The following is a 25779-nucleotide window of genomic DNA, read 5'->3' on the forward strand; positions in this document are numbered from 1 at the left end:
TGGCCGAGGCTCTGAAGGCTCCCCTGCACTCATGTTCTGAGCCAGTATTGCTTTTGGTGCTGCTTTTCTTTTCTTACGGTTGTAAGTTTTCTTCACCATTACTCTATTGCGTTCCCACGGACGATGCCAATCTGTTGCTATCGAGAATCTATAGAAGATTGAGCGTTGGTCCTGCAAAATCACAGAAGGCAGAGGCCCGAAGGTGGCTTCGGGATTAGTCCTCCGACTCCCAAGTTAGAGACCCGTGCAACAGTATTCAGAGAGTAATGGCATGTGTCACTTACCTCCTGCTTCCTTCTAGGCTTCTTCTTATAGAGTCGAGTCTCTAAGAGTCCTAGTAGGAAATGTCCTTTGACTTAGGGCAGTTTGGGAGGACTCCATCCTTCACGTCTTCCTTCCTTCGTGGGGAATATTCTTTTTTCGGCCTTATCCCCCTTCAGGTAGCAGAGTCCTATTATGACTCTGCCACTCGAAGAGGACTCCAGTCTTCCTTATTATCCTAGTATCCGAATTTTGTGGCTGGACGTGGTGTTCTGGATATCCCTTGTAGTTGAGTGCCATGAGTCCACATCTCACAGGTCGGTTAACTTGAGCGTATCACTACCCAATCCTAAGTCTTCTTTCTTCATATCAATTTTTTTGTGATAACATGTTACTTCATTTGGATAGACAGAAATAACAACATTAAGAAATCTCAAGCCCCAAACCCCAAAAATTATCCTATCAAACATTGACTGATGGTTGTGCGACCTCAATTTGCGAGACCTTAACAGCCATAAAGAACACCACCTTGACCTAGATAAACCTTTTTCCATTGGCCTGGGTACCAAGGGCACATACCCAGGGATAAATATGCGATAATTTGTGATGATAGTTTTGTCCATTCAATATGAAAAATGGGTTGGACTACACTTATTTATAAATGGAATTTGTGTATATGACTCTTTAAATTCAAGATATGCAGAGAGTGCATAGGAATCAGAAGTACAAGGAGTGCTTGAAGGGTTGTCTCAGACCAAGAGATTAGAACTCACAACCACCACCATCTAGATTAACAGTGAAGTCTTACTGGTGCTTCAGGAAGGGGAAGAAGGATGGCATTGGGTGATTTTTCCTTTCTTAATGGGCACTAGGAGCTTTTTATTTGGATTTGTAATGTTACTATAGAGAAAAAACACAGAGACAAGGTTCTAATGGCTCATCACCTAGCTAAAAGGGCTAAGAAAAACAATATAACATGCTATGTAGATGATATTCTTTCTTCCAATTTCATTTAATTAAATTTTCCCATTTATCATTAAAAAAATAATAATAATTGAAGCTTGGATGCACTGCAAAGAGCTGTTGATTTGATTAGTAAAGGGTGGAATCTGTATGGCTCTGGGACTTATCTTCATTACTGTACTATGTAAAAGCTTTAATCAGTACTCTTGGGTTTGTAATAGTACTTAAAAAGAATAGTTGTTAGGTAGTCTATCATCGGATAGTTAAAGCTAGAGCAGGCAAGCTTAGAGAGGGGGTTTATTGACAATCTGAACATTGTTCTCCTGCCTTAACTTTAACTTCATTTGGATAAAGCAATAAGGTTGACTCTATTGGGACCTAATGGTCATGGGATCGAGCCGAAAAACAGTTTCTACATGAAACAGAGTTATGACCCTCCCGAGAGCATGCAGTGATGGGAGCCTCATGCCCTGCGTACACCCTTCCCTTTTTCAAAAGCATGAAAATGGAAATCCAACCAGCGCTAGTCGTGGCTGCAACCAGCCCGAGAGGATATAAGCGAATCATGCCAAAGATAATGGTTTGGTTTTCTCACACCAGTTTGCAAAATATGAAAAGGAGCGTTTTGGTTAGAAAAAAAAAATCTGATGGACCCGTGCTGACCACATGGCATGCCTTTTTTTTTTTTTTTCCCAACGATAATTGTATATAATACTAGTCCTGCAGGGCCATAGGAAGAAGCATATCATAGGAGAGAGAGAGAGAGAGAGAGAGAGAGGAAAACACTAAGCAGAAGGTAACAACGGCTTGGTTACAGCAAAACAAATCCTTGCTCTCACATACAAGAAGAAAAAAAAAGAGGTTCAGAAAACCCCAAAGAGAGTGGCAAAAGAGCTGAAATAGTAACTTTCTCTATTTTTACACATTATTACATCAATATACAAGATAGAGTTCGTTGAAGAAAAAAATAATCCAACATTCTGCCTTCTTCATTTCTTCTAATAATCAAATGCCCCTTTAACACCCTCTAAGGTCTCTCCCATCGATAACCTGGAAGGAAGGAAATCAGAAAACGAAACATACTGGATCAAAACAACAAATATTTAACATAGACAATGAGGAACCATTTGGATGCAGCCACATACCCGACCTTATCTGGAGTAATGTAACCTAGTTTTCCATATTACATCCCACAAAAAAAGAGGAAAGCAAGGACAATAGCCACTAAGATGTAATTCAAACGAACAAGAAGGGCAGCAGCAAACTAGGTCATCAAACTGAATTAAGAATGGTTAATAGGCTTAAGTTGAGTGCCGAATGGATTGTATGGCCATGGGCTTTATATTTTGGGTTTATTATTGTAATAAGCCAATTTTAGAAGCCTAAATTTTAGGGATTTAACTTCTATATGTGATTAAGTAGTTAATATTTATACCGCAATGTTCTAGAATAACTTTCTATTTTGAAGAAGATTTTGTTGTAAGGGATTCTCTCATACTATACATAGGGGTTTCCTATTTTGCTTGTTTCCGTAAGTTACATATAAAGAGTACAGTGAAAGTTGAATGGTTCTTATTCAACCCCGGTATGACCTAGTCCATGCGATTTTGGGGTCAATATGGGCCCGTAGGACTAGTTAGGCCAAAGGCCTAGATACCCGTTGTTAGGCAAAAAAAAATAGGGGATCATACCCATGCCGTTGATTTGAGAAATACTTTAGCCTTGAGCTTGTGAGTTCTGTGAGAAACGGAGCACAGTTTTGTGGGATTCAAAACTACTCTACTGTGGGATGCAGCAGGAAAACCATGCTGGCCGGGATGCCAAGGTTGGATAGGTATGTACACCGTTCCCTTCTTACTATTGTAGATTTGGTTGGAAGGAGAGTGACACTGAGAGAAAATAGGGTGAGCAGTGAGCTCTATCGAGGGAGCACTGCCTCTTCTATGTAAGTAGAGTGTTTTGGGGTTCAAAAGACTATCCTCCTCCATTGCAATAATGCATATAAAGAATTACATATGGTTAAGATAACTGCTATGCTAAACATGTTCACAAAACTACCCTTGAGAGTCCTATTGGACCACTTCTTCCACTATCCCCATACAATCATACTTATCTGCTTAAATAACTAAGAAAAATAACTAGAGCAACTTCATATTATATTCCAGCCACGTAACCAGCAGCCACATACCCGACCTTGTCATCCACTTCAAGAGATGAGCCATGCAACTCAACAGCCATGCATGTGAGAATTGGTCATGCAGCCTTTCACGTAACATGGAGTTGGTAAGAGACCTTTTCCATAGTTAGGTGAGAGACCTAACATATCCTTCCTTCCTTTTATCCTTTTTTACTTCATTATCTTTTCTATTATTGTTCCAGCTTCATAGGTCAGTTTTTTTGCGTACTTTGATCCCCATACTTGTGTTGTTCCATCCTACTGAGGCTTCAATAACTTGCTAACCTTTCTATTCATCTTGTCTTAACCCGTGGCTACTAGTTTTGCTAGAGTTCTAAGGGTGGTTACTATTTTTGTAAGTTTTTTAATTGTGTCCAGCACTGCTTTCTAAATCTGGTTACTTTCTATTTTCCATCAGTTCTGTTTTCTGAACTTGGTTTCTAATTTTAGTAACTACTAAATCTGAGTTACTATTTTGAGAGTTCTACTAGCTATTTTTGGTTCTGCTGCTAATCTTTGTAGTTACTAATTCTGATTTAGCCCACTTTCTAATTCTGGAGCTGATAAAATCAGATCCCACTGTTGGATTGGGGAGATCTTTCGAAGCTACAAGCCTGTAATCCCTACCTTCTAAGTGTAATTCGACCAGGAGACAGGAGTATACACCCATTTGATTGTTGGTTTGCGAGATATTTCAGATCTCTAATTCCAGTACAATTAGGCCCTGTGATTCTGGTCATTGTTGGAATTCCTAATTCACCCTTGTGTGACCAAGGATTCCACTCTATTTAACTGACGGGAATGATAGGGGGGGGGGGGGGGGGGAAGGAACAACACTAACACAACTATGGAAAAATCAGGATTGCAGTGACCAAAACTCAGTAGAACCTGTGGACAGAGTGCAACAATGGCAATAAATCCTAATCTAACCAATGGATGGGGATGATAATACAGTCTAAGGATGATCCTTTAGTGTTGATGATTTACCTAAAATCTTAGGTTCATCCAATGAAAAGATAGAGAGAAACAGTCCGGAGCAAAAATAGAAAGTTAAGAAACAGAAATTAGAAAGTGAAGGAAAATATATCACAGCTTTCAATCCAGCAGTCTGATTGATTCCAGATTTGGATCGAAGGCAACAACAAGAGAAGGGACCAACATACTTGTTGAGATGATCGTAGTTTATTTTTACCTTAGTTAAGTCTTATTATTTACCATTTACCGTAGTAAGTCTTGTAGATAGGAACACTTAGTCAGTGTTACCCTACTTCCCTTATTTGATTTATTGTTATCTTCTTATAAATAAGAAAAAGCTCTATCATTACTGACAAGTCGAATCATCCCTAATCTCTGATTCTCAACTTGGTATCAGAGCCAAAAACCCTAACATCTTTTTCTTCTTTTTTGGTTTTCTTCTCCACCCTTGGGGGCCCTCGCCTCCTAGTCTAGCATGGTAGACTAAACTCCGTTCCATGCAAACCTAACTCCTAACCCACCGCACCCGCTTCTGCCTCCGTTGTGATGTTGCTGCATGTGCCTACCCGTGCCTCGCTGTCGTCATCTCTCTCCTTACCACTGCCTGCTGCTGCCGCCTACGCTCTTTGCTGCATATCGCTGCCAGCACCTGCACCTGCTGCTGACTACACCTGCTCTCTGCCACTGCCTGTCGCTGCCTCTGCTGCCTGCCCTGTGCCTGCATCTATGCCTGCCTGCGCTTGTCGCTGCATGCACCTGCTGCCATCAGCGCCTACTGCTAGCTCCCCTTTGCGCCTGCCTATGCAGTCCACGTGTTCCTCTGTTTGAGCCATGACTATAGTAAGTGATGATGCCATGGTTGTTGTTGCCTCCTCTAAGGCCTCTGATGGTCGCCGTTCAAGCAATCAATCCATTCTTCTTCCTGGACCCATCATACTTAATGGTCAAAACTACCTCACGTGGTCTCATGCCTGCCTGCCTCCTTACTATCCATGGGAACAACTTCTTCGGATTTCTCACTAGAATCACTCCTCAACCGACTGTTCCTACTGCCGCTAGCACTTGGTTAGCCAATGATGTCATTGTTACGTCCTTTCTGATCAACTCTATTAAGCCTGCTATCAGCCCAAGCTTTGCGCTGTTAACTCTGCTAAGAATCTCTGGGATGCAGTAAAGCAAACCTATTCTCAGGGGGGGTTCAGGGAACTATACTCAAAGTCAATGAGATTCACCATACCGTTTGTTCCACCACTCAGAAAGGGTTGTCTTTCTCAAATTATTCCACCTTATGTAGCCTATGGCAACAACTGGAATTCTATCACCCAATCCCAATGGCTTGTCCTACTGATGTTGGTACCATGGTTTAAAGTATCTCCAATACCGATACAATACCCACCGATACGTATCTTAAATTTAGCTATCTGATATGGCAATCGATACGAATACTTTAATTCTTGATCTTTAGCATATCTTAGCATATCTCCAATACGATACAATACCCTTTGATATGTAATTAAATTTAGCCGACCAGTACCATACTTTAATGCTGGCTAGTACACTTCAGAAGGAGCGTGACATAGAATGGGTGCATGACTTTCTGACAGGTCTTAATCCTAAATATGATTAGATCAGGGTACAGATCCTGTGTCACAAATTTTTTGACTCTTCTCCAGGCATATAACTTGATCCTATCTGAGGATCGTTGCTCTGTTATGCTACCCTTCATAGTTCCTGTTCGGTCTGCACTATTGGCTACTCCAACTATTGAAACCCCGCCTAATGGCTCTACCCCTCCTTAGGAAACTATTTAGTGTGATTATTGTGGTCGCCCTCGCCATAACAGGGAAACATGCTGGAAGCTCCATGGTCATCCCAAGGGTGGGGGTAATAGCAAAACTGGAAAACAAGGCCCCCAGGAGCATCTGTCCGAGTCTGTTGACAGTGCCTCCACTACTGCACCGCTCTCTAGATCAAATGGCTGCCCTCAAGCAACTAATGAAACAGTTAGGCACTTCCCCTGCTCCTAAGTGTCCAACCTTGCCCAAACAGGTAGTTTCCTTATTTCTTCCTCTCATTCTCCCTTGTGGTTACTTGATTCGGGTGCTACTAATGACATGACAAGTAGCTTTGAGGTCTTCCATACTTATATTCCTTGTTCCAGTCATGATAAGGTAAGTGTGACTAGCAGTTCGTTGTCCCCCATTTATGGTAAACGTTATGTTTCCTGTACCTCTACAATTTCTCTTCCATCTGTGTTGTATGTCCCAAATTATGTGCTAACCTTGTTTCCATCTATCATTTAACTAAGGAATTTTAGTGTTCTGGTCACTTATTTTATTCCCATTGCCTTTTTCAAGATCTAATGACGGGTGCAACGATTAGGCATGGTCAGGTCCATAATGGGCTCCACTACTTGGATTCTCCACCAGATGTGCCTCCTCCTGTGGCAACGCATACTCTCTATTCTGATAGCTCTCTCTCTCTCAGCTTCACCAATGATACTGTCGTCTGGGACATCCTTCTTAAATTTTACATCGCATGTTTCCTACTTTAGTTAAACATTGTGGTTTGGAACAACTTAAGTGTGAAGTATACTTTAGAAGACAAATGCATATGGCTCCCCTCCTCCAATGGCTCTCTCTTCTGCCTTGGCCTGGGCCCACATTCGATCTTCTTCTCCGGCTGTTCCTTGGCATAAGCTGGTCTAGTTTAAAGGTCACATTCCCTCCCATAGCTTCACCCTCTGGCGATGCCTTACCAACTGTCTCTCCACCCAAGACGTTTCACTCACCACCTTATCCCTGCTAATCCTTCCTGCTGTCTTTGTCCCTCAGGTACTGAAGACATTCCCCACCTCTTCTTCTTCTGCCCTTTCTCCTCCCTAGTTTGGAAGTTTGTTCTCTCCAAATGCTGGCCCAACACCAGACCCATCCTTCGTTTTGATAGAGAATGCATCTGGATTGTTATGACATTCTCTAGCCCTTCCATCTGTGACACTGTGGGTAAACTAGCTTTCTGCACTACAATCAACCATCTTTGGATGGAACGCAACATTCGTAGATGGACCCCCAAATCTAGGTCCCCATACCAGATTTGGAAAGCTATCTATTTTAATATTACCTCTAAAGTCCAAAGCATCCACACCCGTCTCCCCTGCCCCATCCCCTCGACCCCAAAAAACTGCCACATCATCTCTTCTTGGAACCTTCAGGTTGACCACATTCAGCCTTCTTAAGCTGTCAGTTGGTTGTTGCCCCCCCCCCTTTTCCTTGTAGTAGCTTTGTGCTGTATTTTGTATTTGTTTTGTTCCCTCGTGGTTTGGCCTCCTTGTTGGCTTAAGCCTCCCCCCACCCTTTTCTCTCTTGTATATTCTTCTCCTTTTGTTAATAAATTAATTGCTCATCCAAAAAAAAAAAAAGTGTGATGTATGAATATTTGATTGTATTCAGACATGGGCTCTATTGAATTTTGTTGTTGTTCTCCAAGGATGTAGTATTCTTATTTTTATTATTAATAAAGTATCTTATCCCCTCCTATGCCCCTCCTCCCTCCGATGGCTCCTGCCATCGTCAACCTCCCTGTACAGCCGGAAACTCTCCTCCCTAATGCTCTCCCTCAACCTTGCCTCAACCTGAACCTTCCATCCTCCCCCTGTCCTTCTCCTTCGGACCCATCCCTCCCTCCTTGCTCCTATAGTTCCATCATTACCTCCTCCTCCAAAACTAACCACTCTTCCTCCCCAGTCGTCCCTCCTTCTGCGGGCCACACTCTTTACTTTCACCCACCCGCCATCCTCAACTCTTCCCTGATAGGCCTTTGTCCACCTGGTTTTCTGGAAGCCGAGATATCGAAATGGAAAAATTGTGTGATAGGTACCTTCTTGGGTAGTAGACCCCCATTCTCTGTTATAAAAGCCTCACTTCTAAATCAATGGATGCCTACTTGCACCTTAAATACTTACATGCTTGAGAATGGCCTGTTCATTTTCAATTTCAATTTCGACGCCGAAGTTGATGAAGCCATCGCCATTGATGGAGGCCCTTGGTTCGTTGGGAAGAAGCCAATCTTCTTGAGGAACTAGGATGAGTATTTCTCCTTCAACAAGAATGAACCTACATCCATACCTCTAGGTGATTCTCCCTAACCTGCCCCTCAATTTTTGGCGCGTCAAAGGACTTAGCTTGGTGGGCACTCTCATTGGGAAACTTCTTCACTCAGATAAGAGAACCAAGATGATGGATCGCCTTTCCTACACAAGGATCTGCGTCGAAGTCAAAGCCGAACAGCCTCTTCCCCATTCGGTCACGATCTCTGATGGTGAAGGTCACTCTATTGTTCAAGACGTCAAATACGATTGGGTGCCCCCGATATGCTCTCTCTGCAAATGTTTTGGACACCAAACAGTTCATTGTGACAAGAATCAGAGCATCCCTCCTCCCCTCAGCGATCTAGGGCACCCGGAGCCTACTACTATTTCCCGCGATGCCTCCAGAGAAGCTCCCTTCAAAGCCCAAGTCTCCAGAAAAAGCAAGAAAAGGAAAAATTCGCAAAAAGACTATCAGGTTCCTCCTGTGGGCTTTATTGCTCCAATCGCTGTGCCGTTGACCGTCGCTCCTCCGTCGGGGAAGTCCTTAGCGCTTGCGACAGATGGTCCTTCTCTAAGGCCTTTGATTGCTGGATCAAACAGTTTCTCGATCCTCGCCCTGATAGAGCCTGAGGTTTTGGAAGTTACCTCTCTAAGACCTCTGCCAGCCCTCATTCCTGAAGATCCTACTCCTTTAGCTTCCATTTCGATGTCTCCCCTTCTAGTTTTCTAGACCGAGCACTCTATTCTCTTTGAATCCATGGCCCCCATCCCCAAATCTCCCCTTCTTCCTCTGCTTTCCCTCCCTCCCTCCCTCCTGTCAATCCTTCAACGAGAATTTTCCCTGCTAGTTCAAATATCTCAACGCCTATTGTCCCTTCTTATCCTAAACCAGCCACCCTTGAACCAACTTTTATGCCTTTGAAGTAATTCCTCCTGGTTCAACTATTGAGCAAATTTTCTAAATTTCCAATGGATCACCCATTGCAACCTAGCAACCTTTATCCATCCTCTGACCCGACCCACCCATTTCCATCACCCAACCTGAATCCTCCAACCCGACCACTAACCAACACTACCCATTTCTTGACCCAAATAACCCTTCTCCCTTGCCCAAAGCCTTTGCCTTTGGGTCGTGCACTGCCGCAAGTCTTTTGCCTCCTTTGAAGCCCCTGCTTCTGTTGCCGACGGTCCCTGCTACCATCAAGACGATGCCCTCTTCTTCCTGCCATGTTACCGTCACATTCCCGACACCCTCTTTTGTCGGCCGTTCTCGCTCTTCCAGTGCTGCCACCCGAGATAAAGATCCAGTCGACTCCTCTAGTCCTGCAACTGAGGCTTCATCTCCCTCGAATGTCACGATCGCTGCCACCAATATCTTGCTGGCCTTGGAAGGCCGTCGCCCCTCCTCCAACCTTAGTCTGACCTTGGAAGGTCCTCTGCACCTCGACAACAACTTGGAAGACCCTGCTACTGCCACCACCCCTACGATTGAGCTCCACATCACCCCTGATCAGATCGTTCCCTCTGGAATGATTCCTCTGGACCACAGCTCTGTTCAAAATGCCCCCTGGACTATACCTTTGATCACAACGATATCACTCGAACTCATATGGTTGTCGGTGTCCACCCAAATCACCATGAGGCCCCCAACAGTCAAATGCTTCCCTACAATGTTCTTGATATTGATGGAAATCACCTCAGCCCTGGCTCTCCCCGAAGACTCTTGGAACCTGTTCAATCCCTTTGGCTCACAATCTAGATGTGGTCCTTGCTAAGAACTCTGATGTATCCTTGCCTCTCTTAATTCCTGAACCCCCTACCTGACCCTCCCCACCACCCACAAGAAGGCTACCAAAAAATCTTCTTCCACCTCCAAAACCTCTCCTGTCACCGTCAACCTACCTCCAAGACCCCCCGTTGCTCCACCAAGCATTCATTGCCCTCCACCCCTTGTTCCTAATGATCCCTTGGACTATTTGGAATGCCTTTGGCCTTAATTCCTCGGCTAAGCAGGCTGAGATCCGTTCCCTTATTCGCTCCTCGTAGTCCAACCTTTGTTATTTATTAGAAACCCATGTCCTTGAAGCTAATGCCTCACGTATTGCTACCTCTATTGCCCCCGCTGGTCCTTTAAATCCAACTATCTGCACAGTTCCAATGGGATGATTTGGATCCTTTGGGACCCTTCCTCCCTGGACATTTTTTTCCTCTCCTCCTCTTCCCAATTCATGCATATCTCCATCTCCCATCACTCCGGCCCTTTCATCTGCTTGCTTTCTGTGATCTATGCTCACAATAGAACCTCCCTTAGATTGCCCCTTTGGGCTGATCTTCTCTCCTAGTCCCCCTCCTCTAACTCCAGGCCTTGGGGGATTGTGGGAGACTTCAATGTCATCCACTTTACGCACGAAAAGCATGGTGGCAATCACTTTGGTCCTCAGGCTATTGTTTCGCTCAAAGATTGCATTGATGATCTTAATCTCACAGACCTCAGATGGTCGGGTGCCAAATTAACTTGGCATAATAGAAGAGCTAGCTCCCACCGTGTGGCTTCTAAGCTTGATAGAGCCCTCGTTAACGAGCCTTAGCTTAACTCCTATCCTTCCTCTCATGCCTGCTTTAACCTCCCTGGGATCTCTAATCTTAGCCCCATCTCCCTTCTTGTTCTCCCCTTCCGCTCTTTCGGGCCTACACCTTTTAAATTCTTTGACATGTGGATCTCTCACCCGGATTTCCACCAGCTCATTCACTGTGCTTGGAACATCCCCATCTCCGGATCTCTCTCCCCCTCCTTGCTTTTGCCAAAAAGCTCAAGAATGTTAAAGCCACCCTCAAGCTCTAGAATGCTTCCACCTTTGGGAACATATCCTCGAATGTGGCCATCGGCCGAGAAAGACTTCTCTCCATCCAATCCAGGCCGCAACATGATATCCTCAACCCTGCCCTGGCTGAGGAAGAAAAAGCGTCTACTTCGGATCTTTCCCTTCTCCTCACGTAAGAGTGTTTTCTCTGCCAAAAAGCCCGCATCAAATGGCTTGAGCTTGGTGACTCCAATTCAGCTTATTTCCACCGCTCCCTTGAAGCCAGAAATAATGCCAACACCATCCCCATGCTCATATCCCCTCTGGGAATGAACTCCACTCTCCCAATCTTATAAAAAATGAGGCCATTTCTCACTTCCAGATAATCTTTAGCCCTCCTCCCTCCCCTTCCCCCCCATCCCCCCAAACTCCTCAATAAGTTTGTCCCTAAGGATCTCCCCCTCCTCTAATCCATTCCTTCTAATGAGGAAATCCTATTGGCCATCCTCTCCCACAAAGCCAACAAAGCCCCTGGCCCTGATGGCTTCAGCATGGGATTCTTCTCCTCTTGCTGGAATATCATTCGGGATGACCTTATTCTTGCAATGAGAAGCTTCTTCTTCAATTCAAAGCAAATTGTTGGGATCAATAACATCTCCCTCTGCAATCTTCTTTACAAATTCACTGCCAAAATCCTTGCCAACAGGATCCAGAAAGTCATCGATTATTTTGTCAGCCCCAACCAATATGCCTTTATAGCGGGAAGGAGCATTGCTGACAACATTATCCTTTGTCATAAGGTTGTTCGGGGTTTTAACCGCAAGAATCATTCCCCGGCTGCCCTCCTCAAGATTGACATCCACAAAGCCTTTGACACGATTAGTTGGGATTTCATCTCCAATGTCCTCCTTCATATGGCTTTCCTGACTTCCTTTGTCCATTGGATCTGCAATTGTATTTCTTCCCCCCGTTTCTCTGTCCTCTAGAATGGTAGCCCTGCCGGTTACTTTCCCTCGGGCCGTGGCATCAGACAGGGATGCCCCCTTACCCCTCTCCTTTTCTCCCTCTCCGTTGAAGTTTTGTCCCGCTCTATCCAATCGACTACTGACATTCATCTCATCTCCCCTATTCCTAAATACAAAGCTCTCCTCCTCTCTCATTTGGCTTTTGCAGATGATATTATGATCTTTTCCAAGGCTGACCCCACCTCCATCTCCACCATCATAGATACTCTTCACTCTTTTGAATCCCTTTCGGGCCTCAAAATCAACCTCTTTAAGTCCAACATCTTTATCTCGGGAGTCTCCTCTGAGGTCAAAGAATCCTTATCTGGCTTATCTGGCATTCCCCTGGGCTCCCTCCCAATCAAATACTTATGTCTTCCCCTTATCTCTTTCAGGCTCTCTGCCCACCACTATGCCCCCTTGTTGGGTCAGCTCAAGAAAAAGCTGCAGCTTTGGAAACGTAAACTCCTCTCTTTTGTTGGCCGTCTCACCTTGATTAGATCGGTCCTCCAATCCATGTACCTCTACTGGTCTTGGACCTTCATCCAGCCTACTTCGGTGATTAAATCTTTTGAAGGTCTTCTCTGCTCCTTCCTCTAGAAAGGAACAGACTCTTTCAGATTCCTCAGGCCTCCAAGATGGAAGAAGGTTTGCCTCCCCAATTCCGAAGGTGGCCTTGGGATTAGGAGAATTAAATAAGTCAATTCAGTTGGCATCCTCAAACTTGTCTGAAAAATTATATCCAAGCATAACAGCATTTGGGTCGACTGGATTCACTCTGGCCTCCTCAAGCATACTTCTCTTTGGACTGCCCCCTCCATTTCTGATGCTTCTTGGATCTGGAGGAAGACCCTTGACCATAGGCCCATTGCTCTCACTGCCATCTCTCACTCCATCGGCAATGGAAATTCTACCTCCCTTTGGAAGGATCCCTGGCATCCTTTGGGTATCCTTTCTCATCTCGTAACTCCCAGAGACATCTACTCTTCCGACCTTCCTGCCAATGCTCTGGTCTTCTCCATCCTCTCTCCCAATGGTTGGTCCTCCCCTCTAGAGGATATATGGTCTTCCCTCCCCCCTCTCCCCCCTGGGCACAGAGGAAGGAATGACAAATGCATCTGGCTCCCCTCATCCAATGGTACCTTTTCGGTTACCTTGGCGGGCTCATATTAGAACATCTTCCCCGACTGTCCTATGGCATAGATTAATGTGGTTTAAGGGTCATATACCCCACCATAGTTTCACCCTCTGGCGTAGCCTATCCAATTGTCTCCCAACCCAATCCTTCCTCATTCACTATTTCATTCCGGCGAACCCTTTTTGTTGCCTTTGCCCCTTCGAGTGACGAAGATATCCCCCACCTTTTCTTCGCTTACCCCTTCTCCACCCATATTTAGAAGACGGTCCTCTCCAAATGCTGGCCCAATCAGAGACACACTCTTCCCTTCGATAGGTAATGCATTTGGATTGATATGACATTCCCTAGCTCATCCTTTTGTGACACCGTGGGAAAGCTAGCTTTCTACGCTCTATCAATTATCTTTGGATAGAGCATAACATTCGTAGATGGACCCTCAAATCTAGATCTCCAGACATGATTTGGAAAGCTATCTATTTTTTTGTTACCTCCAAAGCCCAAAACCTTCATGCCCTTCGCCCCCACCCCATCCCCTTCAACCCGAAAAATTCCCACATCATCACATCTTGGAACCTGCAGGTTGACCTCATCCACCCTCCTTGAGCTATCTCCATCTGGCTGCCCCCCCCCTTTTACTGGCTGTTCCTGCTGCTTTGCTTATTTGGTTGCTGTTTTGTGTTGCTTTGCTTCTTTTAGTTTTTCCCCATGGGTAGGTTTTTCCTTGTTGGCTTAAGCCTGCCCCCCCTCTTCCCCCTTGTATATTCTTCTCCTCTTGGTAATGAATTATTTTATTCATCCAAAAAAAAAAGGGTGATGTATGTGAGTTTGCTAAACATACACGCACTTCTTACTTTCCTACTGAAAATAAGTGATATTCCTTTTTCTATTATTCATTCAGATTTGTGGGGTCCTTCTCGGACAATTAATAGGAATGGCTTTAGTTGGTTTATTACTTTTATTGATAACTGTACTCGTTTGACATGGGTATATCTGTTGCATAATAAGTTTGATGCCTTCTCTTGTTTTAAATCTTTTCATGCCATGCTTCGTACATAGTTTGTTGCCATTGTTCAAGTCCTTCATAGTGACAATGGCACTAAGTATATAAATGGAATTTTAGAAATACCTTGATTTTGAGGGCGTTCTCTCCTAAACATATTGTGTTAGCACACCTGAACAAAATTGGATCCCGGACGCAAGAATTGTCATCTCATTGACGTTACTTGAGCTCTAATGTTTGCTGCTGGTGTTCCTAAATATCTCTGCGGCGATGTTGTTCTTACTGCTACCCACCTTATTAACCAGGTGTCCTCTAGTGTATTTAACTTAAGCCCCTATTTCTTTTCTCCCTGATCCTACAATTGTTTTTATTCTTCCTCGGGTATTTGGGTTTGTCTGTTTTGCCCATAATTCCTCTCCTTCAAGGTCCAAGCTTAATCCTCGAGCTCCAAAGTCTCTCCTTGGTTACTCGGCTTCTCAAAAGGCGAATAAGTGTTATCACCCTCCTACTTGCTGCTTGTATGTCGCCATAGATGTCACTTTTCATGAGTTTGAGGTTTATTTCACATCATCTCTTCAGGGGGGAAAGTCTTGAGGAAGTGGTCTCCTTTATTATTGATACGTATCCTATTCAGGGTATGCCTCCCGTTTAAGGGGGAGCCACCAGATCAGATTATATGAGATGTGATCACTTACATCGGAGGTCCAAGGAGCAAAACAGCATTGGTAACCAACTATACCCTTCTAAAGCACCTCCATAGGATCTGCCAGTATCAGGTAATACTTCTCCTGTACTTGATATTGTACCTATTACTTCAGAACCTCCTGTTAGTGTACGATGTCTTGTATTCCATCACAGTTTAATCTAGGGAGTACTGTGAAGCGCCTCAACAGGGCAGTTTTGTACTTTCTGGATTAGGGTTTTTTCGCTATATATTTATAGCGAGGGTTTATTTCTCTGTAATGCAAACAATACTGAGAACCGTGAGGACGAGCGTTGTAACCCTATTCTCCATTGATAGTGAAGTAGGATCTCATCTCACCATGGACGTAGGCAATCTTGCCAAACCTCGTAAATTGGTGTGCATTGTTTGTTCTTGTTTTTCCATTATCTTCTGCATCGTTTTAGGGTTGCGGTTCTACACCTCCTATAGTTGATATTAGACATTTTGCTCCTATAGTGGACAATCTTCCTCTCGCTGTTAGAAAGGGAGTTCATTCCTGTACCAAGCATCCCATCTCCCATTTTTTTCCTATGCATCTTTATCTCCCTCCTATAGAGCCTTTGTTTCTGTGTCGTCTTCTGTGTCTATTCCACGGGTTGGAAGAAAGCCATAAATGATTCAAAGTGGAAAGCTGCAATGGTTGAGGAAATGCTAGCATTATATAAAAATGGTACCTGGGAACTTGTTATTCCTCCTCAAGGAAAGAAATTAGTTGGGTGTTAGTGGGTGTTTACAATCAAGCAGAAGGTTGATGGGACAGTTGAGTTGTACAAGGCACGCTTAGTGGCTAAGAGCTTTACCCAAACCTATGGGATTGATTACCAGGAAACCTTTCCCCCAATTGGAAAGATGACCTCTATCAGGGCATTGCTATCTGTTGCTGCAAATCTGGGAGGGAATCTTCAACAACTGGATGCCAAGAATGCATTTTTGAATAGGAAATTTATATGGATGTTCCTCCTGGCTTTGCCACTCCTTCTAGTGTCAGACGTGCCTGCAAGTTGAAGAAATCGTTTTATGGCCTCAAGCAATCTCCTAGGGGCATGGCTTGGCCGGTTCATAAAAGTTATGATAAGATTTGGATAGATATAGTCAAGCTGATCACACCTTGTTCACAAAGGCGAAAGGTAACCAGGTCACTACTCTGTTTGTCTATGTTGACGATATTGTGATTACTGGTAACAGTGATGAGGAGATCTCTAACTTTAAGGCCTTACTAGAAGCAGAGTTTGAGATTAAGGACCTAGGACCCCTTCAGTATTTCCTTGGGATTGAAGTGGCTAGATCTAACAGAAGTATCTTCATTTCCTAAAGGATGTATGTTTTGGATCTCCTTACTGAGACAGGTATGCTTGGGTGCAAGCCTGTGGATGCCCCTATGGAGGTTAATCATCAACCAAGAAATGCAGTGGTTGACTCTATTGATAAAGAGCACTACCAAAGACTTTTTGGCCGTCTGGTCTGCCTGTTCCACATAAGGCCCAATATTGCTTATGATGTGGGTATTGTAACCCATTTTCTTTATGATCCCCGGACACCTCACCTCGATGCTGTGTATCGGATCCTACGATAATTGAAATCCGCTCCTGGAAAGGGTATTTTGTATTCTAATCAGTGGCACTTGAAGATTGAGGCTTTTACTGATGCTAACTGGGCTGGATCTATTGATGATCGGTGATCTACCTCTGGGTATTGTACTTTCCTTGGAGGGAACCTTGTTACTTGGCGAAGCAAGAAACAATCCGTGGTATCTCGGTCCAGTGTTGAAGCCGAATATCGCGCAATGGCCCAAGGGATTTGTGAGCTGGTCTGGCTTAAGAGCCTATTGAATGATCTCTGAGTTAATGTTGAAGGTCCTATGCGACTGTATTATGCTAACAAGGCAGCCATCATCATCGCCCACAACCCTATTCAGCATGATAGGACCAAGCATATTGAGATTGATACACTTCATCAAAGAGAAGCTTGACCAAGGGACCATCTGCATTCCCTTTGTTAGTATTGTAAATCAGTTAGCTGATGTGTTCACTGTAAGGCATTTCATCCTCTTGTCTCCAAGTTGGCCATGTACGATATATTTGCACTAACTTGAGGGGGAGTGTTGAGATGACCGTAGTTAGTTTTATTTTTACCTTGGTTAAGTCTTATCATTTACTATTTACCATAGCAAGTCCTGTAGATAGGGACACTTAGTCAACCTTACCCTATTTTCCATTTGATTTATTGTAATCTTCTTATAAATAAGAAAGACTTCTGTCATTACTGACAAGTCGAATTATTCCCTAATCTCTAATTCTCAACTATACTAAAAACTCAGATTGATATGATGGTTAGATGCAGTGGAATCAACAGCTGAAGATTATAGTATGCTTCTGTCCAGACCAGCTATCGCAGGCTAGAGGGCTGTGAAAGACATCAGAACTGAATAGAAATTGAAGAAAAATAACAATGAATAGAATAACAATAAATCAGTGCTGATGTTACCTGCATCTAAATGACAACAGTGAAGGTATATGCTGGATTATCGCTGGACTGATGTGAATGAAATAAAAGAAAAGAAAATAGAGAAGGATATGTGGGTATCTCACGTACTGTAGAGAACAAAACAATAGTAACAAACTGAAGTTAGAAACTGATTAAATTAGAGACTACCAGAAGATGTTGGCACTCACAAATCTCCTCCATTATTTTAAGTACTAAAGATATTAGTAGCTCCCAAATCCTTCCACGCAAGCTGGCTCCATTGGGCCCACGTCTACATGAATAATAACCAGATGAACAATAACCGCATGAACAGTAATCGTGCGAACAGTATCACCAAACCAGGTCCTATGCAAGCTAGCACTAGGCCTGGTCAGAACCATAACCAGATCTAGAACTGTGGGGATTAACAGAACCCATGTTTTGACAAGACGGGGCTCTTTCTCTTAAAAAAATTCAGATGCGATCACGAACTCTACATGCTCAACATCTAAGTTTATCTCAATTGTGAATGGCACATCTGTAGAGTTCTCCTTAGCTGTTTCTTCTACCACCATTTCAACTGTAGTGCCAAGTTCTTCATCGTCCGCGGGAGAAATAGGCCAATTCAGCAGCTTTTTGTTCAAGTTCTCGGGGAATCAAATTCTCATCAGTACGAGTCAAGGGAACTGCTTCAACTTTGCTTGCTTTGAACTTTTCACTGTAAGCCTTTAAATAAAAACTATTAAGGATAGACTAGATGACTAGACCATTTTAGTTCGTTGTATGCTAGGATAATAGCGCTGATTCAATCTTACCTAACATACCATATTTGTAATTGATATCATTTCTATAAATAAAGAGCAGCCTCTGTCAAGGAAACAGTCTCTCCGCGAAGCGGGGGTAAGGCTGCATACATTATGACCCTCCCCAGACTCCGCAATGGCGAGCCTCGTTCTCTGTCAATTCTGACAAGCCAATCCACCCTCTCAAACTCTTCTTCTCAACTAGGTATCAGAGCTACTAGAGAAAGGTTTTTCCTACACATTCGAGGCTTCAACCTCCCAAGGCTGAGCATAGTAACCTGAGTTATGCCGCCTCTACTTACCCGCTGACCACTGACCCCACAATGGCCTGTGCCCTCACATCATCTCACTGGCCACCATGCCCTCCACAATCAACGACATTAGGGCCCCTTCCCTTCTCGCATTGATTGATTAGGCTCTGCTAGGCACCCTTGCTCTTCTTGCGATCGTCTCCAGACACCATCGAGGCCTCCACCAAGCTCTCCAGGCATCCGTGGCACTTAGCTTGTCACACGTGGGCATGCTTGGTAGCTCAATGATGGCTTCTCATGGTGAAGGTAGGTATGGCTGATGTGTCCACTTCGGAGCCAATTTAAGTAGGCCAAATGACAAATTTGGAAGGAAACATGCACATTGAAGTTGTAGTGTGTCAAGTTATGTTTCCAATGCAACTGGAATCATGAGAATCTGATATCGGAGTGAAAAGTTATGGCATGATTTTCAAGCATGGTGCAGAAGCTGAAAGTAGCAGTGTCTGCACATCAGTCAGGTTCAAGCCCAGTTTAGGGATTCGTGCACCGTGCCTAGGTTGAAGGTGTAAACATGAGAAAGGAAGACCTTTAAGTCATCTTTCAAACAGTTCAAGTTTCACATCAATCCGACATTGGGATTAGAAGTAACGGGGGAAAAAAAATCCAACGGTCTGTGTGTGCATCAACAAGGCAGTGTTCTGCACATCGGTCATGCAGAAGCTCGGTTTTGGGGTCCGTGCATTGGTTATGGGTTGTTGGGTTCTTCATAGAAAATGTATCCCTTCGAGTCTTCTGTACGTAGGAAAAAGAGTCAGGTCAATCGTAGCTTAGACGAGGAGTATGTCCATTTCCGTGAAATTCGTGCAAATCTGCCCATTATAGATTTCAACAGGCTTTCATGCCTAAAATTAAGTGTCTGTGGACACAAGGACGGACCTACAGCTTTCTCATCCACCAAGCAAGTATGTTCCAAAGGTTAGGAGGCTGTCGTTGTGCCCTCATTTCATGTAACACAAAGGAAAGCAGTGGCCATTCATGGTCACTCAAAAAAGTTAGGGATGCAACGAAAACACGGAACTGAAAGCCAACACAAAGCCGAGACTTAACACCATATGACTGACGAACGATGTCCGTCCCAACACAGCTGGTGCTTTTAAAGTTTGTTTCCACGGAGTTCTGTGGTGGTAGGATGGACTTCCATGGAGGAGCACTTGAGTGGCGTGGTGTCCCTCCCTCGGGGATTTTCACCTCTACCTCCACTTGGAACCATATTTGTACTTTGTCCCCTCTTCTCCCCTGGCACAACCTTCACTGGTACAAAGGCCACATCCTCGTCATAGCTTTACCGCTTGGCGAGCTCTATCCAACTGCCTTCCTACCTAGGCCTTTCTTCTCTATTAGCACATTCCAGTCTCCCCCTCATGTTGCCTCTGCTGGAATGGTGCTGAAGATACTAACCATTTCTTTTTCTCCTGCCCCTTCTCTACTATCTGGAAAATGGTTCTTAGCAACTGCTGGCCTTCTCACAAAAGTATTCTGCCCTAAAGTAGAAAATGGGTATGGGTTGACATGACCTTTGGCGACTCCTCCATCACCAACAAGACTGAGAAATTGGCCTTTTGTGCTACCATCAACCATCTCTGAATGGAGTGCAATCTTTGCAGATGGACTTCCAACTCTCACTCCTTTGAGAAGATTTGGAAAGCCATCTACTTTGATGTCAACTCTAAACTTAGGTGCATCCATCAACGTAGGATTTCTGATACCCCAAGGAACAAGCTTATTGTTGTCTCCTGGGGCCATGGTTTAAGATCTCGCCAAGATCTCGCTAATATCTCTCTTTTTCAAAAATGAGAGACGAATTGTATGGCAAGTTATAATTGTACAAAAACTAGACCGAGATCTCGCCTCTATCTCGCCAGATCTCACCTATATCTTGCCTCTCTATACTTTTAAAGAAAAAACACTAAGGAGCAAGGACTTTGGTACTTAAGCATCTCCATTCCTACACTCATTGAAGCTTAAAGAGTAGAGAACATCACCTCCTCATCCACATTTGGAGTTACTTTAATTTTCAATGTATGTGAATGTGACTCATCAGTCACCAATGTTAATTGTTAAACAATTAAGTAATTATCTATGATGTCTTTTAAATTCTTATGATTATGTTGTGTCATGTGTTGATTGTGGAATGTGGATTGTGAAATAGAGCATACTAGCCTAGGGTCCGAAGAGTCAGAGACTACTTGCACAGGGTACAAAGTCAAAGTACCATTTTAGGTTTATTTTTTAAAAACTGGTGTTTCCATTGTGTTTAGAAGGCCCAAAAAAGGTTAATAATACCAAGTTTCAGGGGCTACAAAGACCATATGGCCACCGAGACCAACCACTGAGTCAACTGGGAAAAGTGTCAACTAGGAAAAAATACATGATCTCTCTTTTTTGGATCAGCGAGATGGGGGGCAAGAGCGAGATCTTAAACCTTGCCTAGGGCCTCTCTCTCTCTCTCTCTTATTCCCCCCCTGATTGCCCCCTTTGGTTGTTTTCTAGCTAGGGCATCCCCTTTTGTGAGATTTTGTGCTGCCCTTTGGGTTAATGAATTCATTTGAAAAAAAAAAAAGGATAAATGAATGAGTTCAATCATTCTGGCTTTCTTGTTCATGATAACGAATTGGAATTTTTAGAGAAGGTGGAGGAGGATAGGTGAGAAGCCCCCCCGTGCATAGGAGCTCCCACCTAAGCAGCCAAAAGAAATATACAGAGTAACTCCAAACCAATCTAGCAGAAAAAGTTTGCCCCAGTAATCCTTGATGGTTGATGCCCAGACCTATTCTGATGACAGATCTTTTTCTGCTACAAGCCCAATATGATGGTTCTCCAATGGAAATTGAGATGATCTCCTTATATATCATCCCACCCATGAAAGTCTTTGCTATTTGAAATTCTCCAAACAAGCCAGCCAATAGCAGACGGAACTAGCCACCATAGTGAGTTTTGTAACATCTAAAAGCTTGAGATTTCCATTGTCTAACTACCTCGCAACGGAATTAAATGCACCCACCTAATTTTTTAGATGGACCTAAAGGTTATCACCCAGTGGTCATAAAAAGACAACGGCTGAACCCCAATTTGCCAGAAAAGGGAAACAGTGAAATCCAGTTAACCTACTTTCAATTGACATTGCATCAACAAAATCATCGCAATTCTTAAGCCTCTGCTTATATGCTAGTCAGTTATAAAAATCTACTCATGCCTTGTCACAAGCATGAAGAACTCCGCATTAGCCAAAACTGATACCTCAAAGAAACCTTTCTTTACTAATATACCCTCACTATCATATCATTGATTACTCAAAAAAAAAATCCTTATTTAAGTAATGGAAATTAAATTTTTCTTAAATTGCTAAGAAAAACAGAAATGATTTCATTGTACATTGTTAAGAGTTTCAAACTTTTGTTTGAGGTGTAGAACTCTATTTCCCCATTGCTTCAATCTACTGTGTAATACAGATAGGGCAGAAGAGGTATCCCATCCCATAATATATCTTTATTCTGTAAATAGGGACAGTTTCTCTTTTCCCAACATTTATAGTTTCCAAGCATTGAACAATTGGGAAGTTTAAGGGATCAATTGAAGTTAAGAAACTACAAAAGCATTATATTCCTATTACTCTTTCTTATGAAATATTGAAATTCACTCAAATCTGAAAATTTGTAATGCTCATAGGATTTGCTAGGGCCCTGACCCAAAAACTTTTTCAGACGGTTGAGGTTCAAAGCCAATCATCACTAATACAGGTGGATTGTGGTAGTGATTGCTGCACTTCCAATTCATAACATAGAGCCTCACGACTATAATTCCACTAATTCTCCACTAGTTACTGTATAAAAGCCATGTATAACTTCAGGTAAAAACCTACTCTTTTGTACTGATTTTAGCAGAGGATTTTTCCTTTTACTCACCTGGAAACAAATAGACACAAGGATATGTCAAGAGCCCCCCAGGGTCAGCCATCTAGAGGAACCCAAATTGGATTGGTCCTCAAGGGGAATAATGATGGGTTTCTAGAATCCTACAGTGATTAGGTTCAGAATCCAAAGCAAACCAGAATCACAGTTAAGCAAATAAAACCAGATTTCAAAAGAATTTTAGTAACCAAGAACCAAGGGATCAGATTCAGCCAAAATTCTGGTAGAAGGCTCTAATTGGACAGAAGAATATAATATCAGAAACCATGCTTGATCATATGGTCAGATTCTTAGGATCTAAAGATTCCTACTTGAAGGAATTCCCAAATCTAATAAATGATGGGAGATTCAGACAAACCAGATTAGAGATAGATTTCTGTACCAAATAATAACCCTAATGAAACACAAAAATATGAGAAGAGACTGATAAACCACAACTTGAAAATCGATTAAATTAAAATCAGACATATAATTTGAAAACAGAAAATCATAGGAAGGCTCAGAACAGAAACCGATTGTTAAGTATAGAAACAGAACAAAAATCAAATGGTTAAATTTGAAGTTTCATAAAATTCCACTAGGAATTTAAGACACTAGATAAGAAAATAGTATTTTATGCCCAGAACAGAATCTGAACTTTAAGAGAATTGTAAATAAATGTTCAGCAACTCGGATCATCCAACAAACATCACAATTAAATCAACAAAAAGGTGTGCAGAAAATCAAAAGTACAAATACTGACATGGAACTGATGGAGAATAAAAAAGAAACATATGATCCAAACCAGATTCTGGTTAACTAGTTACTTTTTCAGCTTGAATGTTAAGGTTGAGGCAATCTAGTGCTATGTGTTAATAAGTGCAGAAATAGATGTTGGGTTTTGGGCCACACTAATATGGGTGATCCATATGGGCCCACAGTGGTTTGGCCCACTTTGAGGGATAGGCCTAGCCCAACCATTGTGGAGGTGGTTAGGGCAGGGTGAACTACTATAAGTAGTCACTCTTGGGTCCCTGCAGTTAGATTATGTAAAACACAGTTACTCACAAAGTTGTGGGAGAGATCCGTGAGGGAGACAGCAGAAGACCCTAGACGATTGCTCGTGGGACTCATCTTCAAGCACGAGGAACCTTAGCTTATGGCAAAAGCTTGTGGAGGCTTCCCAAACTACAGTACAAGTATGGTTTCAGTCCCTAAACAATCTTTAATTAATGTTCTTTCTCTGTAACAACTCTCCAACATTCATGTGTGTTCTAATCACCGTGAGAGGACGATCCTTAGGAGTGTTTCCCCAACAATTGGTATCAGAGCCTCCCTTCACGGTTTAAAACCCTAAAATCGAAATTTTTTGGATGAAAAAACAAGTTTTAGGGAGGGGATTCGTTGGACAATGGCCGTTGCCAGAATTTTTTTACTGTCGGAACCCTAATATTATTTTATACGACGGTAGAGGAGGTCAAGGCAGTCAAAAGCATATAAGGCACACAGCCGAAAAATGCTCCACACGCTGACTCGGTCTACGGCGGGTCATCGCAAGGTCAACCCGGTTAGGGTTTCCTAGTTGGACCGGGTTGACTCGGACTGATTCGGTTAACTCGGTTAACCCGGTTGACCAGGACCTAGGTCAAAGGTTGACCGGTGAATGTTAACCGACCCGAAAACTCGACTAAGGAACCCGGATTTTGTTGGTGTACGATGTATTGTATTCCGTCGCAGTTAATCCGGGAGTACTGGTGCAGGCGCCTCGACAGGCAGGCACTATCAAAATCAAGATGTTTGACGGGATAATAAGAACTTTAGCAGATGTGAGACATATAACTAAATTAAGGAAAAACTTAGTATCTTTGGGGGCAGAGGACTCAAATAGTTGCAAGTACATAGCAAAAGGTGAAGTTCTCAAAGTTATTAAGGGTGTTATGGTTGTTATGAAGGGACAGCTAACAGGAAACCTATACAGACTCATAGGGAGCACTGTTATAGGTGGTGCATCTATGACTACAGATGCAGGATCTCATATAGATGATACTTATCTGTAGCATATGTAGCTAGAGCATATGGGAAAAAGGGGATTGATGGAGCTTCATAAAAGGAAACTGTTGAAGGGAGGGAAAACTTTTAAATTGAACTTCTACAAGTATTGTGTGTTTGGGAAACAATATAAGGTTAATTCAAAACTGCAAAACATAAGAGTATGGGGGTGCTTGATTATGTACACAGCGATGTATGGGGTCCTTCAACAACCAAATCCAAAGGTGAGGCAGAATACTTCGTGACCTTTATTGATGATTACTCAAGGAAAGCCTGGATCTACTTCATGAAGCATAAAAGTGAGGTTTCACTAAATTTAAGGAATGGAAGGCTAAGGTAGAAAAGAAGACAGGAAAGAAATTAAGTACTTGAGAACTAATAATGGAGGGGAGTACATATACAAGCCGTTTCTAAAATTGTGCAAAGCTGAAAGAATTACACGTCACTTCACGGTTCCAAAGACACCATAGCAAAATGGTGTAGCTGAAAGGCTGAACAGGGTACTTTTAGAAAGAGCTCAGAGTATAAGGCTGACTGCAGGGTTGAGCAAGAGATTTTGGGCAGAAGCAGTGAATATGACATGTTTTCTCATCAACAGGTCTCTTTCAAAGGTGATTGATTGTAAAATTTCCGAAGAAATATGGACAGAAAAACTAGTAGATTACTCTATTCTAAAGATATTTGGTTGTCTAGCCTATGCTCATGTAGAGAGTCAATAGCGTTCGAAGTAAAATTCAAAGTCTAAGCAGTGTATCTTTTTTGGTTTTGATAAAGGCATAAAGGGATTCACGTTGTGGGATCCAAGTTCACAGAAGGTTGTGGTTAGCAGGGACGTGTTTGATGAGTCTCACATGGTGAAGTCAAATTGTAGTTCACAAGCAGTAAATGAAAATAAAGAAGGTTCTACTGTGTAGGCGGAGTTAAGTGAGTAAAAAACAAGGGAATAAGTCATCAAGTCACTTATCAGGACAACAAGAAACAGTAGAAGTTCCCTATACTGTGGTAAAGGGTAAAGGGTAAAGGGAAGCGTACTCACAAAGCACCGGTGAGATAGGGGTTTGAGGACATGGTTGCCCATGCCCTCACTGTAGGTACTGGTGATCCGTCTTCCTACCATGAGGCTTTGGGTGATGATAA

General features: G+C 43.0%; 1 protein-coding gene across 3 annotated transcripts in view; it reads right to left on the bottom strand.

Annotated features, from left to right (window-relative positions):
- Positions 1-2010: 2010 nt before the first annotated feature.
- LOC122079680 overlaps positions 2011-25779 on the bottom strand; it is a 43372-nt gene continuing 19603 nt past the window's right edge. For all 3 annotated transcript variants that reach the window (XM_042646355.1, XM_042646353.1, XM_042646354.1), the window contains one exon: positions 2011-2274. In XM_042646355.1, the coding sequence (XP_042502289.1) occupies positions 2252-2274 (23 nt within the window). In that variant the 3' untranslated portion in view covers positions 2011-2251. The remainder of the gene's footprint in view (positions 2275-25779) is intronic.

The sequence above is a fragment of the Macadamia integrifolia genome, chromosome 5 (genome assembly GCF_013358625.1).
Source record: "Macadamia integrifolia cultivar HAES 741 chromosome 5, SCU_Mint_v3, whole genome shotgun sequence".
NCBI lineage: Eukaryota > Viridiplantae > Streptophyta > Magnoliopsida > Proteales > Proteaceae > Macadamia > Macadamia integrifolia.